General features: G+C 40.6%; 1 protein-coding gene across 1 annotated transcript in view; it reads right to left on the bottom strand.

The window, feature by feature from the left end:
- Window positions 1-16,410, bottom strand: part of IL5RA (interleukin 5 receptor subunit alpha) — a 42,988-nt gene that overhangs the window by 519 nt on the left and 26,059 nt on the right. Inside the window, exons 8-9 of the mRNA XM_007949169.1 lie at window positions 5,533-5,629; window positions 3,354-3,438 (exon numbers count right to left, since the gene is read on the bottom strand). Coding sequence (XP_007947360.1) covers window positions 3,354-3,438; window positions 5,533-5,629 — 182 coding nt within the window. The remainder of the gene's footprint in view (window positions 1-3,353; window positions 3,439-5,532; window positions 5,630-16,410) is intronic.

Here is a 16,410-nt window from a genome sequence, read left to right on the forward strand (position 1 = left end):
CCTTGGGTTTCCGAGGCAGTATCACTACGGAAGTAGGATTGCCCAATCTTCCTTCCGAGGAGTGGCTGGTGGGTTTGAACCACCAGCCTTCTGGTTAGCGGTCAAATGTCTTAGGCGCTATGCTACCAGAGCTCCTATCCTTAGTTTAGTATTCCTTAATGTTGACTATTTATTGTATTCAATTTTAGCTATTACAAATAATGCTGATGTGAATTAGAAAATGTATAATAAAAAATATTACCTCTAGAATACCATATTCCTTTACCTCATTTGCTCATTCGACACATTTTTAAATACCTTCTCTACATTAGACGCTTGCTACATGTTGAGTATTCAGTGATGAGCAAGACACACATGGTCTCTGCATGTATGTATTTAAATAGTTGTAGCCTACTTAATTCTGGAAGAAACTCTCTTCTGGGTACCATTTCAAAAGAAAAAAAGAAAAAACAGAACAGCTGGAAACTAGTCTAATAAAATGAGAGTTCATTAAATGTTTTTTGAAGTAGGCTTTCTTTACTTCTAAAAGCCAGCTTACTTGTCCCTCCCTTCCCCCCAGGTTATCTGTATCTTGAATATTTAAAAAAAAAAAAAACTATTTGAGGGGCCTGAACAAGTAAAATCTTGCTTAACAAACAGAATTCTGGGATGGCAGGACTTTGGCTACCCATGCCAATCTTAGAGGTTCAAATTGTAATTAGAAGTAGTGGGTTTCTATTCCCTACCAACCAAACTCTTCCCCAGTGGTTTGGACTAGTCTGCATTGCCAACCACCACCAACAGCACTGATTGGAGGCGTTACTATCTTTGGTAGCAGAGGCTCCAAGAGTAAGTTGAATGGCTTCTGCCTTTGAGATAGATGCTGGAACATAGGTATACGCAGCCCAGCTGTGAACAGCTCCACACTCAGTCACAAATCCCACAGGTTTGAATTTTCAACCATAGGCCTGGACAGCACAAGGCAAAACTGCATTTTCCCAATTCTCTCCCTCTGTACACATGTTTGTGTCTCTTCACCTCTCTCTCTCTCTCCTCTTTCTCTGTGTGTGTATGTGGCGTCTGTGTCTCTCCTCTCTATATCTGCCCCCTTTCTCTCTCGTCAGTCTGTTTTCACATACAAGTGTGCAATATGAAGAGTAAGTTGTCCTGAGAAGCCAGGCGGTGCCAAGCTCTGACATTAATCCTTTGCTTCTTCTGAAACCAGCTTGTCTACCCCAAGTTATTATTTTGCACACATGACTTGATTTTAATTAAAAACAAACCACAGCTTATACAATAAGCTCTTAAGCCAGTTTCTTTCACCAACCTCAGAATATTAAAGGAACTCTTTTGGGGCTCTGTAGGGAAATTAGATACCAGCATTAAGATGTTCCATTATGAGGCCAGGACAAATGACTTGTCTGCTACTTAAATCTAGTTTCTCAGGAATGTGGGTGCCAGAACAAGGTGGGATTGACAGCTCACATTCAGATAAACTAAAACCAAATTTTATACTTGGACCCACTCTCCTTCCAGAAAGAATGTGGATTTACAAGGGCAGATGGTGTGCTCCCAGATCAACACATGGATTGAACCAAGGGCAAAGTGATCAATTATTTTATTACTCTCAATTCTCTGCTCCACTAGGTTAGTAACCATCATGGTCTATGATCATCCCAAACACCAAAATTGCAAACACTGAAGAAAGGTCACAGCTTATTGAAATTAAACATCTTGGTGGGTTTTCAATCTGTATCTTCCTATTTCCACAACCAGTCACCCAGCTGTTCATCCAATCATGAGTCACTTCATCAGAGATAATATGAACTTGTCAAGAAAATGGCTTGATTTAAACTAGGGGTCAGGAAACTACAGCCCATGGGACAAATCTGGTTGTCACTTGTTTTTGTATATAAAGTCGTATTGGAACTCAGCCACGTGAGTTCATTTATATATTACTACTGACTGCTTTCACATTACAATGGCAGAATAATGTCGTAGTTGCAACAAAAACCACTTGGCCTTCAAATATGTACTATCTGGGTCTTTCCAGGAAAGGTTTTCTGACTCTTGATCTAAATTATCTATCAGTTTCATGATAAATTTGACATATTATGTGCAAGAACTATACACTAAAAACGACAAAACGTTTTTGAAAGAAATTAAAGAAGCCTGAAAGAAATAGTGATTCCATGTTCATAGATCAGAAGACTCAATATTGTTAAGATGTCACTTCCCCCAAAATTAATCTGTAATTCAATAAAATCTCAATCAAATCTCAGCAGCCATTTGTAGAAATTGATAATGCTGACTCTAAAATTGATATGGAAATGCAAAGGGTGTAGAATAGCTTTTTTAAAAAAAAAACAACTTTGAAACAGAAAAAATCATTTTTGGAAGCCTGATACTACTTGGTTTCAAGGTTTATTATAAAGGTACAGTTATAAGGACAGTGCAGAATTGGCATAAAGATCAATGAGACTAAACAGTCCAGAAATAGACCCACACATATATGGACAACTGATTGTGACAATGTTGCCACGGCTATCCATTGGGGCAAAGATGCTTGTTCTCAGCAAATTATGCTGACACAATTAGATGGTTACCATTCAGTTTAGACCTTAAAAAAAAAAAAAAGTGTATTTGGAAAAATCATTACTTGCCTTCTCTATGATTCTGTATTCTAAGGAACTAAATTTCCCATGAAAATTCCCTTTTGATAAGGATACTTGTGTATAACAACATGGATTCTTTAAATGTTAAAAATAAGCAGAACCTTGGACTGTCTCATCTATGCCCTTTACCAAAAAGGAAGTTGGGGCTTATTGGTGGAAAGAATTGTTCAAGGTCAGTAACCAAAAGCCAAACCAACTGCCATCAAGTCAATTATGGCTCATAGTGACCCTTGTAGGACAGAATAAAACTGACCCCATAAGGTTTCCAAAGCTGTAATTATAGAAACAGACTGGCACATTTTTCTCCTGTGGAGCAGCTGGTAGGTTTGAACTGTCAATCTTTTGGTTAGCAGTTGAGCTCTGAATTACTGTATCACTAGGGCTCCATAAAGTCAGTAAAGAGATGGCTAATAGGAAGTTAAAATTAAAGTCTGGCATTTCCAGTAGGTAAAGATAATTATATATATCTATATCTATCTGTCTGTCTATCTATATCTATATCTGTATCTATCTCTCTCTCTCTCTCTCTCTATATATATATATATGTGTGTATGTATAAATAAACATCTGAAGCAATGAAAGATTCCTGGTTTCCTGGGTAAAAACCCTGCATTATATGCAAAAACTAATAGACTAATGACTGTTCCCTAGGAACCCAATTTGGGACATATGCCATATCATGACAGCCTTCAATATTACCTCGTAGTTGGTGCTTACAAAGAGGTCTTTAATGTTGCTTTTAGGTTCTGGAACTGGTGGAAACAACTTGGTCCATAAGTGACAACTGAAAGGAGAGTAAAGGCAAAAATGAGGTAGTCTTGAGCATCCCTTCTTGTCCTCAAATAGCTATTCAAAAGAGTGGCCTATTCTAAGACCTTCTGCTTTGTGAATTCAAAATCGTTATAGACCATAAACGCACTGCCATCAAGTTGATCTCAACTCATAGCAACCCCTCCTTGGGTTTCTGAGGCAGTATCTCTACTGAAGCAGATTGTCCAATATTCCTTCTGAAGAGTAGCTGGTGGGTTCGAACCACCACCCTTCTGGTTAGCAGTCAAATGCCTCAGGTAGTATGATATTCCATATAATCAATTGCTCTTGAGTTGAATCTGACTCATGGCAACCCATGTGTGTCAGAGTGAAACTGTACTCCATTGGGTTTTCAGTGGCTGATTTTTCAGAAGTAGATTGCCAGCCTTTCCTGCCAAGGTTACTCTTTGTGGACTCAAACCATCAACTTTTCCTTTAGTTGCCAAGTGTGTTAATCATTTGTACCATCCAGGGACTCCAATTTCCAAATATCTACATTGTAACAATAGTTGGCCATGGGATACTGCAAGGCTCTGACAAGGTTTTTTAATCTTTAAAGAAAGACAAAATGGTAATTGCTTCATTTCAATGCCAATTTTCTTAAAATGGATATGTGTCAGGTATGAGGCATCTTATTGTACTACCTACAGTTGCATTGCCATAGTAATCCCTTCCCTCACTGGGCTGGCTCACAGAGTTTCTTCTTCCCCTTCTTTTAACAGTGACCTCCAATCCATGGATATCATCTGAATATAATCACAGTTGACACAATTATTAAAAACTCATTTTCAACAACATGAAAGGGCCAACCTTCTACATGGTACTTTGCCTTCCTGAATGCTACGATGGGTGGGGGAGTGTTTATGCGGCCTTTTGGAGGCACTGAGAGGATGGTACACCAAATCTACAAGATACTTGCATGATCTGTGTTTGATTTAAAAACAGCCACTGAGGGGCAGGATAACTGAAGAACCAAGGTAGGAGTTGGCCCCTGGTAATTGGGAGTAATAACAGGGAAGGCATTGTAATTGTCTCAGCCTCCAGTGGATTGCCTTGTTTTACCAGAGATGTGTAAAAGGCTCACATAGATAGCTTAACAAAATCAGTTCAGAGCTGAATGAAAGGTGGTGAAGGAATCAAAAGAACACAAAGTAAAAACCTCTCAAAAAATACTAAGCTGTGGACAAATTGGAGGAGGAGTGTATACTGGCTCACGACTGTAATGTGCTCACTCCTGGTTTTCTCACTTGTGATTTGGTCTACACTCACCTTAAAAAATCTGTCTAGGAAGACAGAAAAATACATTAAAGTCCATGCATCTAGTGGACGCATGGCCAAAACCAAGCCAAGCCCACTGCTGTCGAGTTGATTCTGACTCAGAGCAACATCATATGTTACAGAGTTACACTGCTCCAGAGTGTTTTCTTGGCTATAATCTTTATAGAAGAACATCTCCAGCCTTTCTTCTGTGATTCCATTAGGTGGGTTCAAATCGCCAACCTCTACGTTAGTAGCCAGTTGTATACTGCTTGCGCCACCCAGAGACTTTTGAATGCGTAGCCACACTGTAATAATTCAATACATAAACAACAAACGCAACGTACTACCATCTAGTCAGATCTGACTCATGGTGACCTCTCCTTGGTTTTCCAAGGTAGTATCACTCTGGTGGCATAATGCCTAAGGCATTTCACTGCTAACCAGAAGGCTGGTGGTTCAAACCCACCAGCCACTCCTCAGAAGGAAGGTTGGGCAATCTACTTCCGTGGTGATACAAGTCAAATGCCTTAGCAGTCAAATGGGGCACATATGCCCCACTGAAAAACCAAACCCATTGCCAGCATGTCTATTCTGACCCATAGCAACCCCCATTGGATTTCCAAGGCAGTAAATCTTTACAGAAGTAGATTGCCTCATCTTCCTCCTGCAGAGCAGCTGATGAGTTTGAACTGTTAATCTTCTAGTTAGCAGCCAGACCCCTTAGTTAGCAGCCAAATCCCTTACCCACTATACCACCAGAGTCCCTTGCACACCCCACTAGAAGCACCCAACTGTAAAGAACACCTACATTCTGCAGATGAGTGTGAGAATTAACAAGATGAAGCACATGGCTGCCATGATAAGCACAATAAGCCATTCTGTTGAGAGCTTCTGCTCATCATTTCCTGAAGAGGAAAAAGAGAAAGAAATCAGAACTAGAGTAGCATCAGAGAAGAGAAATAATGATGAACAGGGAATCAGAAGGCTTGGATTTAAGTCCCAAGTGCTGAGTGACACTGGGCAAATAGTTCAACCTTCTTGAGTTTTAGATTTCTCACCTGTAAAATGTGGTTAACATCCACGTCAAAAAGTTGATATGAGGGTGAAATGAAGTGATGGCATGAAGTTGCTCTTAACCTACAGCATTATTTATTCAGTCAGCAAATATCCATAGAGCACACCTTGTGGACTGTACTACATGGATCCTGGTGCTTACCAGCTTATGGTAAATAGTTTTTAGATGGAAAATCCACAACAATGTAAGCCAACTTAGTAGTAGCCTAAGTTACAATCAAAATATTTTACAAAGTTGAAAATGTATCAATTGAACCTTTAGAAAAAGTAGAGAATAGGATAATATGGTGAACAGTTAAGGCCCCAGATGTGCCTATTAGTGTTTAAAATCTTAAAAATACCACTTCCCATTATTAGCATTTCACAGAAAATAGAAGAAATTTGCCATGAAGTCAGTACAGAAAGTGTCAATATGTTGCATGTCACCTTTTTCTCTAGTGAAATTCACTTCTAGTCTGCACTCAAGGGGCAGATTCTTTTGTGGGTTTCAGTGATAGCTTTAGGTGTATGGTTTGTGTGGGCATTAATGTCCTGGGACTGCATTTAAGAAAGATCCAAAGTCATTTACCAAGTGGTGTTTAAGGAAGTAATGTCCTTGCTAAATTGCCTGACTTCTCTCCTGAGAGTTATATACAGCCAGAGTTACCTCCCTAACATACTTTTTTTTTTCCTCTCTCTCTAGGAAAGGCCACTCATTCTTCATTCATTTAGTCATATGTTTAACACATGTATTGAGCTTCTGCTATGTGTATGAGTTGCTGGGATACATGGGTTGTAAGCACAGTGGATCCTCCCCTCATGCAGTTTAGAGTCCACCAGGGAAGAATAGGACCAAGCAAATAACCACACAAGTAACGGTTTCATGACAGCTGTGCTAAGTATGTGGTGCTGTTCAAACAACAGCTGTGCCAGGAGAAAAAGGCCCCAATCCTGTGTGTGCTATTACTTGTTTCTTCTATAAAATAAGAAGTACATGTAAGTGGAATCTTCCAGTCCTTGTAAATATCCTATGACTTCCAGAAACTCCAAAATACTTAAAGGCAAAAGTATTCACGATATCAGGAGGGAGGAATGTCTTTAGGATTTAATGCTAGTGACTCCAATGAGCCTTGATCTCTTACTTTTTTTTGCCTCCTGAGGACTCTTACTCCAGGTGTATCTTCTACCTCCCAAAAGCTTTAATCTCTCCTTCTTCATCTCTTCCTTTATGCTTTCAAATATTCATAGAGTCCATTATCGTGAATAACCCATTACACTGCTCTGCCATCTCTCTCAGCTATCATCAAATGCCTTCTTACTTTATTTCCCATTCTAATTTCTTGAATAAGGGATTTGGGCTGCTTCATTTCCCCATCTCTGAAACTGCTCTTTCAATGATCAGTGCTTTTTGGCCAAATTCAAAGGACTATTGGTTTATTTTTCCAACTTTTTATCTCCTAGCCTCTTTGCTGAATGTCTGACTCTTGACAATCATGCCCACCTTGAAACCAATCCTTTAGCACTTTCTCTTAAATAGTTCTCTTCTTCAATGCCACTTCCTCTCCCCATTTTATTTTTAACTGATCCTGTCAGCACAGCCTTGTCCCTTTGGTATTTTCTGAGTTTATCCTTTGAACTTTGAAAAGTATGTTTATGCAGCTTCATCTTTCAATTCCATGACAATCTGTTCCAGATCTGCATTCCCAGGACTGCTCTGACCCCACTGATCCAGGTCTAGATTTTAAACAGCTCATAGGTGAAGCCCACTAGGATGTTTCTCAAAGATGACAACATTCCAACCAAACCCATAGTCTGTATCATGTCAAAACTACTTCTCTCATAAACTTCCCCTTTTCAGTCCTCACCCTTCCAAGCCCCAAAACTTGAACCTTTAAAGTAACCTTGATTCTTCCCATTCTCGATACCCCTGACCCTTTTGCTCATTCTTGGCTTACATCATCATTATATGTTGTTTTTAGTTGCCCTTGAGTCATCTCTGACTTACGGTGATCTTATGTACAACAGAACAAAATGCTGCCTGGTCTTATGTCATCTTCATGATGGTTGGTCTGCATGGATCTATTGTTGTGGCTATTGTATAGTGCCTTCCAACCTAGGGGGCTAATCTTCCAACATTATATCTGATAATATTCTTCTGTGATTTATAAGGCTTTCATTGGCTAATTTTCAGAAGTAGATTGCCAGGCCTTTCTCTCTAGTCTGTGTTAGTCTAGATGCCTCACTGACCCCTGTCCACCATGGGAGACCTTGTTTAAAATACCTGTGGCATATTTTCCAGCATCACAACAACATGCAAGCCAGCAAAGTATGACAAACTGATCAACAGGTGGTGGCACTACTATGTTGTTGTTGTTATGTGCCGTCGAGTCAGCCCTGACTCATAGCGACCCCTCCTTGGGTTTCCGAGGCAGTATCACTACGGAAGTAGGATTGCCCAACCTTCCTTCCGAGGAGTGGCTGGTGGGTTTGAACCGCCAGCCTTCTGGTTAGCAGTCAAGTGCCTTAGCCACTATGCTACCAGAGCTCCCGGCACTACTATATACCCAGTCATATATCCAAGATAAAACCAAAAAAAACCTCACTACTATAGAGTCGAATCTGACTCATAGCAACCCCTTCTTGGGTTTCTGAGGCAGTAGTATCTCTACAGAAGCAGATTGCCCAACCTTCCTTCCAAGGAGTGGTTAGTGGGTTTGAACCACCATTCTTCTGATTAGCAGTCAAGTGCCTTAGGCACTACACACCAGAGCTCCCATATCCAATATAGGTATGCTTTTCTCTCATACATTCATCCTTCCCTCATCTGAAAGCCTGGATTCTTGTCCTAACTTGCTGTGGAAGTAAAATTTCTGGGCCTCAGTTTCCTTATTTATAAAAATGCATGAGTTGAGATGTATGATCCTGAAGATCCCTCACAGGCCAGTGCCTTTTCAGCGAGCCATTGTCAGCTCATGTACACATACCTATAGCAAGATTGATTTTAGAAAAGGAGTGCATTTTCTCTGCTGAAAGCTTGAAACTTGTAACAAAGTATAAAAAAATGTAAATTAGTGACTGGAAGTAACTAATATTTTCTATGTAGGTTTTTATAGTCATACCTATTTGGGTGCTTGCAGGTACCATACACTATGCAAAGCATGTAAACATACATTATTAATTTAATTCTCATAGTACTGCTTCAAGGTGGGCACCATTATTCTCATTTTACAGATGGAGAAACTAGAACACGGAAGGGCAGAATAAATCCAATGAGGACACAGAGTTCATAAGCATGAGGGTTTAAGCCCAGGACTGGCTGACCTGTCCATACTCTTAGCCCTTATGCAAGTGTGCCATTCCACTTGTCACCATCCCCAAAACTGAGAGGAAGTCATGGATTAGGTTGTGTCCACCAAAATGATATGTGTTCAAACCCTAACCCCTGTAAATGTGATCTTCTTTAGAAACACGATCATTGCAAATGTAATTAGTTAAATTAAGATGAGGTCATAAGGTGGGCCTTAGTCTCTTTATGATTCATATCCTTACAAGAGAAGAGACACAGAAGGAAGATGACCATGTAAAGACAAAAGCAGAGATCGCATCCTGCTGCCACAAGCCAAGGATCTACTTCTGAAAGAAAGCTTGGGACTACCAGAAGCTGGAGGAGACAAAGCAAGGATCTTTTTCTAGAGCCTTCAGAGAGAGCACGGCCCTGATGACACCCTGAATTCAGACTCTTAGTGTCCAGATTGTAAGAGAATACGTTTCGGTTGTTTGAAGTCACACAGTTAGCATGGCCACTTAGCATATTCTAAGTGCTTCTTGGTCATCTCAAGCATCTTCTGAGTATCATCTTCCTGCCTGGACATCACTTCACTGTAGGGTTTTGTTTCTCTTGTCTCCATTGCGGGGCCTTGCTAAGGTGGTGGGCTGCATCTCTAATTGAGGACGGCTCCTTTCCGTGGTAGAATTCGCACCTTTCATGCTGGAGACTCTGGTTTCATTCCTGGCCACTGCACCTGTACATAGTCACCACCTATCTGTCAGTAGAAGGTTGAGTGTTGCTAAAATGCTAAACAGGTTTCAATGAAGCTTCTAAACTAAGATTAGGAAGAAAGGGCTGGTGATCTACTTCTGGGGAAAAAAAAAAAAACCTTTCGCATAATCACTGTCAGCTGGATATTATTTATGTATTATCTGCAGTTGAGATATTAATGCAAAAAAAATTGAGTTATGTAAGTAAGTGAAATAAAGTAAGCATCTAGGTTGGTTTCACCAAAGGCAGGACAGGGGAGTATGTTTGACCTACAGTATAAACTCTTTGGGTAAAAATTAGAATTTCAGTACTAAGTTAGAAAACCTCATGGATCACAATGATCTGATCCCATTGTCTCTGAGTTACAACTCAATTAAAAACAGCAGCAATACTTTGAAAACTACCATTCCTCCTGATGTTCCCTAATCTCCAGAGGAAATTGAATGACTTTATTAAGAACCTAAGACCACAATACTGGGGAAAAAAAAAAAAAAAACAACTGAATTTTGAAAGGTACTGATATCTATTATTTTACAAAAAGGCATTAGCCATAGGTCACAAATTAATGAAGCACACTGCCTAAAAGAGTTGTTGTTATGTGCCGTCAAGTCAGACCTGACTCATAGCAACCCTCCTTGGTTTTCCGAGGTGGTATCACTAGAGAAGTAGATTGCCCAACCTTCCTTCTGAGGAGTGGCTGGTGGGTTTGAACTGCCAGCCTTCTGGTTAGCAGTCAAGTGCCTTAGGCACTATGCTACCAGAGCTCCCGCATAAAAGAGTTAGGCCTTTTATTTTCCCAAATCCCATAGACACTCAGTGGTGGTCCTTGGATTAACATTCAGTTCTCTGGATAGTAACTGCGTATTCTGTTAAACCCTGTTTTTACTGCAGTCACTTATTAAAAAATAAACCAAACCCACAGCTATCAAGTCAATTCTGACTCATAGGGATCCTATAGGACAGAGTAGAACTACCCCATAGGGCTCCCAAGATTGCAAATCTTTATGGAAGCAGACTGCCTCATCTTTCTACCACAGAGGGGCTGGTGGGTCCAAACAACTGACCTTTTGATTAGCAACTGAATGCTTTAACCACTGCACCACAGAGGTCCTTGCAGTCACTTTCTGACATAAAGAGTAACTAGAAGTAATTAATGCCATCAAATCAAATATATTCTTTATTTCCCATCTGATTTCTGGAATATGGGATTCAACCAGATTTCTGTGTCTCTGCAACAGACCATTCCATGCTCCTAACCATTATACAAACCAAAATCAAACCAAACTCACTGCCATTGAGTCGATTCTGACTCATAGCAACCCCCATTTGGTTTTCAAGTCTGTAAATCTTTACAGAAGCAGACTGCCTCATCTTTCTTCCACAGAATGGCTGGTGGGTTTGAACCACAGACCCCCCGATAAATAGCCAAATGCCTTAACCACTATACCATCAGAACTCCTTTAACCATTATACAAGTGCCTTCATATATACATTTAGACATCTTTATTCATGTATTTAGAATGTGAATTCATTAAGGGATATGTCAGAAAAAAAATCCTGTTTATAACTATGTTAGGTAGAGTTGGGGTCCTGCAAAAATAATAAACGGTGTCTTAAATATTATCAGCATCACACACTCAGTCACAATTATGTCTCAAATTGTGCAATTCCCTGTAGGCTGCTGTGGTAAGTCCTGATAAAAGTACTGTTTACTTCTGAACATGATTACAAAAATCTTTTCTGTTAAACCACTTTCTGGTTATATTCACATCAGCTCTCACTTTGATAAGCGAAGATTCTCTCTGAATTAGCAAAAATATAGAGGCAACTGATTTTATTTCATTCAATCAAAAAAAAAAAGTTATTGATGCACGGAGGGTACTATGTGGGAAGCAAAGTCATGGTCCCTGCCTACAGGGAGTTGGCAAATTAGTCTTTCTTCTGGCCTGGCTTCTCCAGGTACTCAACATGCTCTAGGGCAACTCCCTGACAGCCAACTGAGAACAAAACTAGTCCCCCAAAGAACAGAACCAAGGTCAGCTTTACTGCAAAGAAAACGTAAATTGGCAGGTAAATTTAGTGCAAAGAAAAACATTCACATACCCCCTGCCAAGTGGAAATTACTTGTGGATTATCTTATGTTAAGATTTCAATGCAAAAAATTGAGAATCAGTTATATAAATAAGAGAATTAAAGTAAGCATCTAGTCTGGTTTCACTGAAATAGAGCAGAGGGATAGCTTCCACTCACAGTATCCATCCTTTGGGTTAAAAGTCAAAGGAATTTCAATACTGTAAAATTTAAGAGGCCCCTGAATACATCATTAATTTGAATTCTAGCATCTCAGTTCTTTGTGATTTTTTTAACAAGTATTTCCAGGTAATTTGAATCACTTCTCTGACTCAAAGAGAATACCTTTCCTTCCATTAAAACAAAAGCCACAGATGTTTCTTTTCAAGAAATTGATAGGTACCACTATTTGGTTATGCAGAGATGAGTTTTAGAAAGAGGAAGTCACAAAGATTGTCCTTCTAAGGAAAAGCCCTCAGGACTCTCCATTTCCTATCTAGATGCTCTTTGGATGTTGCCACATTGAAGCATTTGTGAAGCTTTTCTGTTTGGCTTCAAATGACCTTGGTTTTCCTCAACCCTTTAACCTTATAAATAAGCCAGCTGATGAAAACTGTTTTGTTCAGTGACCTGGGAGTGCTGTGAGTCAGGTAGGGAGTGAGAGGTCGGGATACAGGCAACAGCAAGGGCAGAGAGACCCCAGGCATTGAAACCAGCTCTGCCACTGACTATCATGGGAGCTTGGTCAAATAATTTTCCTCTAGCTGCTGCAGCCTTCCTTATTTTAGAATCCTGTGATCTGTGTAGTCTAAACTAATAACACCAAGGAGACAAATTCGATCTGCAGTCTTGCTTCATCTTAAACTGTCCATACAGATGTGAACTTTTAGTGCCTCCTTCTTGATTCTGAATCTAATTTCAGACCTAATTATAGGTTTAGAGGGAAAATAGCTTATTAGTAAACTGCAAGAGTCCCTGGGTGGTGCAAACAAGTGCTCAACTACTAGCTGAAAGGTTGGTGGTTTGACCCCACTCAGAGGCACCTCAGAGGCCAAGCTTGGCAATCTGCTTTGGAAAGGTCAGTGTCTTGAAAACTCTATGGAGTACAGCTCTACTCTTCACACATGGGATCGCCATCCATTGAAATCAACTAGACTGACAGCAGTTAACAGTAACAAGTAAATTGCAACCAAGCAGCACTTCTCTGTGTGTTTAAAACCCATGGTGCTGGGAAAGGATCCAGTGGTATCCACAGAACTGGGAATTGAAAGGAGATCAAGCTGTTACTCCTGTATCTTTTCTCTTGTTGAAGGGCATGGCTGTGGCATCATTCAGGGAAGGAACTCTCAAGTCAGGTCATAGGCTGGCAGTGGGAGAAGAATCAGAAACAACCTTTGTGGGTGGATGAACTTTCTGAGGTGCCCAATGGACTATGGGTTTTATTGAGGGCAAAGGTACTTTCAATGGGCCAAACATAGAGTAGTTCTGGGATCATAGCAAAATGCACAAAGCATGCATTACACTCATCTGATGGAATTGGGATAAAGTGAACCAAAATATGGAGAAGGAAATGGAGTGTGTGTGTGTGTGTGTGTACTTATGTAAGCTTGCGTATAGGTGGTGGTGGTGTTGTTATGTGCCGTCGAGTCAGACCTGACTCATAGCGACCCTTGGGTTTCCGAGGCAGTATCACTATGGAAATAGATTGCCCAACCTTCCTTCAGAGGAGTGGCTGTTGGGTGTTCTCTGTTAATTACATGGATTACTATAGCATTGTTTGACTGCATTACCACACCTCCTCCCGGTAGGACTAAACTTGACAAAGCTGAAGAGGGAACCCATCTTTGCAGTTTTCTCCCTCTCTTGAGACTTTCCCTTACAGCACCAGCACCAAGGCCTATGTGCCTTCTGGAGCCCTCAAACAACATAGAAATTTCTTCCCTCTAAGGGACTGCTGGACCTGTTGCTTATCAAGTAAAAGCTGACTGCAAAAAGTGCAATCATTACACTGAAGTAAGCAACAGGGATCAAGAGATTGTGGAGTGGCATGGTGAAGAGCAGGAGTGCTGGATCCAGACCGCCTGCCTGTTAATCCTGGCCCTGCCACGTCCATGTGCTGCCCATTTGACCTTGAGCAAGGTCTCTTCTCTCTGCTTCAGCTTCCTCCCCTACAAATAGTGAAAAGGATTGAATGAATTCATACATGTAAACTACTTAGCACGATGTTTACTAGGTGCTCGATAAATATTAGTAATTATGATTGTAACACATTGTGTTGCAACCAAGACATCAAGGTGATTCCCCTATATCATTAAAACAAAACCAAGATGCTGTTGCTGACAGAACCCTCAAAATACAGCACAGATAGTCCCCAGGTTACGAACGAGATGTGTTCCTAACTGTCTTTAAGTGGAATATGTAGGTGAGTGGCAATAGGTACACATGGTTCTTATTTAACCTAAGCAAGAAAAGACTAGGAAAATTCAATGATTTAAAAGCTGCATGTGCAGCAAGTGAAGGTGATTGTGATGGATAGTTAAGAGTAGGAGGTTGTTCAATCATTTCAAAGCGAGGACAGATTTACATAATACTAAGGGGCAGGTAAGAGTTATCAGTAAGTCAGATGTTCCATAACACAGGAAACGCTTGTAATAAACTCAGGTCAGGAGCAAAAACAAAAATCACCATATATTCCAGATGCTAAGGAATAGGAAGGGGGTATAAGACTTGGAAGGTCCTAAATTTTAAGGCATCTATATTAGATAAATAAATAAAGGAGCTCTGGTGGCATAGTGGGTAAGGCATTTGGCTGCTAACCAGAAGGTCAACAGTTCAAACCCACCAGCTGCTCCATGGGGGAAGATGAAGCAATCTACTTTCATAAAGATTTACAACCTTGGAAATCCAATAAGGGTTGCTGTAAGAATCGATTCCATGGCAGTGGGTTTGGTTTTATACTAAATGAACAGTTTAGCTTAATCAAGTAAATTATGTCTGCCCTGACCATTGTTTTCTCTCAGAGATTTCCTAAGTTGAAATTGACAACAGCATCTTGGAAGGTCAGGTGAGAAGTTTAGGGGACAATGTCTTGAATGGTGCTAGAATAATTTGGAATACGATAATGAGAATGATTATACAACTTGAAGAACGTAAACAATGTCACTGAATTACACATGCAAAATTTTTTGACATGGTATATCCTTTGTATATTTTCACATACAAAAAAAAATTACAATGAACATTATAAACAACTAAGAAAGGAATATTTAGACAAGGGCAACCTAAAGTGGGAGAATGTCCCCATAGCTTGGTCTGAATGGAGGCAGACCAGGTTGTGAGCTGGCAGTGAAACACCCTTTGACAGCCTTCAGCCCCTACTGTGTGAGCCATGGTCATCCTCCTGCCTCAGTCAGCCTGACTGGAGCAATGATCCACAGCAGTAGAGCAAAGCAGATGAGCCCATACTGTGGGCTGGCTTCTAGGCCCACGTATACTACTTCCTAGCTGTGGGGCCTTAAACAGTTTCCTTAACCTCCTTACATCTGTTTTCTCATCTGCATAATTGCAAAAGTCATGTGTGTGAAGATATACAAGATAATATAGGTGAACGTGCCTAATATAGTGCCCTGCTCAGTGAGAGTCCTCTTCCCTCTAAGCAGCTCTCCCATCAGCAGACCCATTTCAAGACAGAATTCATGCATGGAAGGGTAGTGTAGGCAGTAATAGATGTTGTTGTTGTTGTTATGTGCTGTCGAGTCAGACCCGACTCATAGCGACCCCTCCTTGAGTTTCTGAGGAGTTATCACTACAGAAGTAGATTGCCCAACCTTGCTTCCGGGGAGTGGCTAGTAGGTTTGAACCACCAGCGCTCTGGTTAGCAGTCAAATCCTTAGGCATTACACTACCAGAGCTCCTGATGTTGTTAGTTGCTGTCAAATGGATTCTTATTCATGGTGACTCCATGTGTATAGAGTAGAAGTCCTTCATAGGGTTTCCCAGGCTGTCACCTTTCAGAAGCATATCACTAGGCCAGTCTTCCAAGGCACTTCTGCATGGGTTCTAACTGCCAACCATGTTGGCTTGTCATTGAGCACTTAACTGTTTGCTCTACCCATCCACATAGGAAGCAATAAAGAGTGGGCCATCCTAAACTCACAGTGGGAATTGTCTGCTCCTACAAAATTATTCTGGAAGGCGTAGAGAAACCTCCACCACTCATCTGTCCATTTGCTGTGCTGTGGTAGCTTGCATGTTGCTGTGATGCTGGATGCTATGCCACCAGTATTTCAAATACTAGCAGGGTCACCCAGTGGTGGACAGGTTTCAGCAGAACTTCTAGTTTAAGACAGACTAGGAGAAAAAGGCCTGGCAATCCACTTACAGTGAAAATCCTATGGATCACAACAGAATATTATTTGATACAGTGCTGGAAGATAAACCCCATAGATTGGAAGGCACTTAAAATACACAGTGGCTGCAACAACAGACATGCGCATACTAACAATTGTGAAGATGGTGCAAGAC

The sequence above is a fragment of the Orycteropus afer genome, unplaced genomic scaffold, assembly GCF_000298275.1.
Source record: "Orycteropus afer afer isolate SDZICR_OR568_19922 unplaced genomic scaffold, OryAfe1.0 scaffold00241, whole genome shotgun sequence".
Classification (NCBI taxonomy): domain Eukaryota; kingdom Metazoa; phylum Chordata; class Mammalia; order Tubulidentata; family Orycteropodidae; genus Orycteropus; species Orycteropus afer.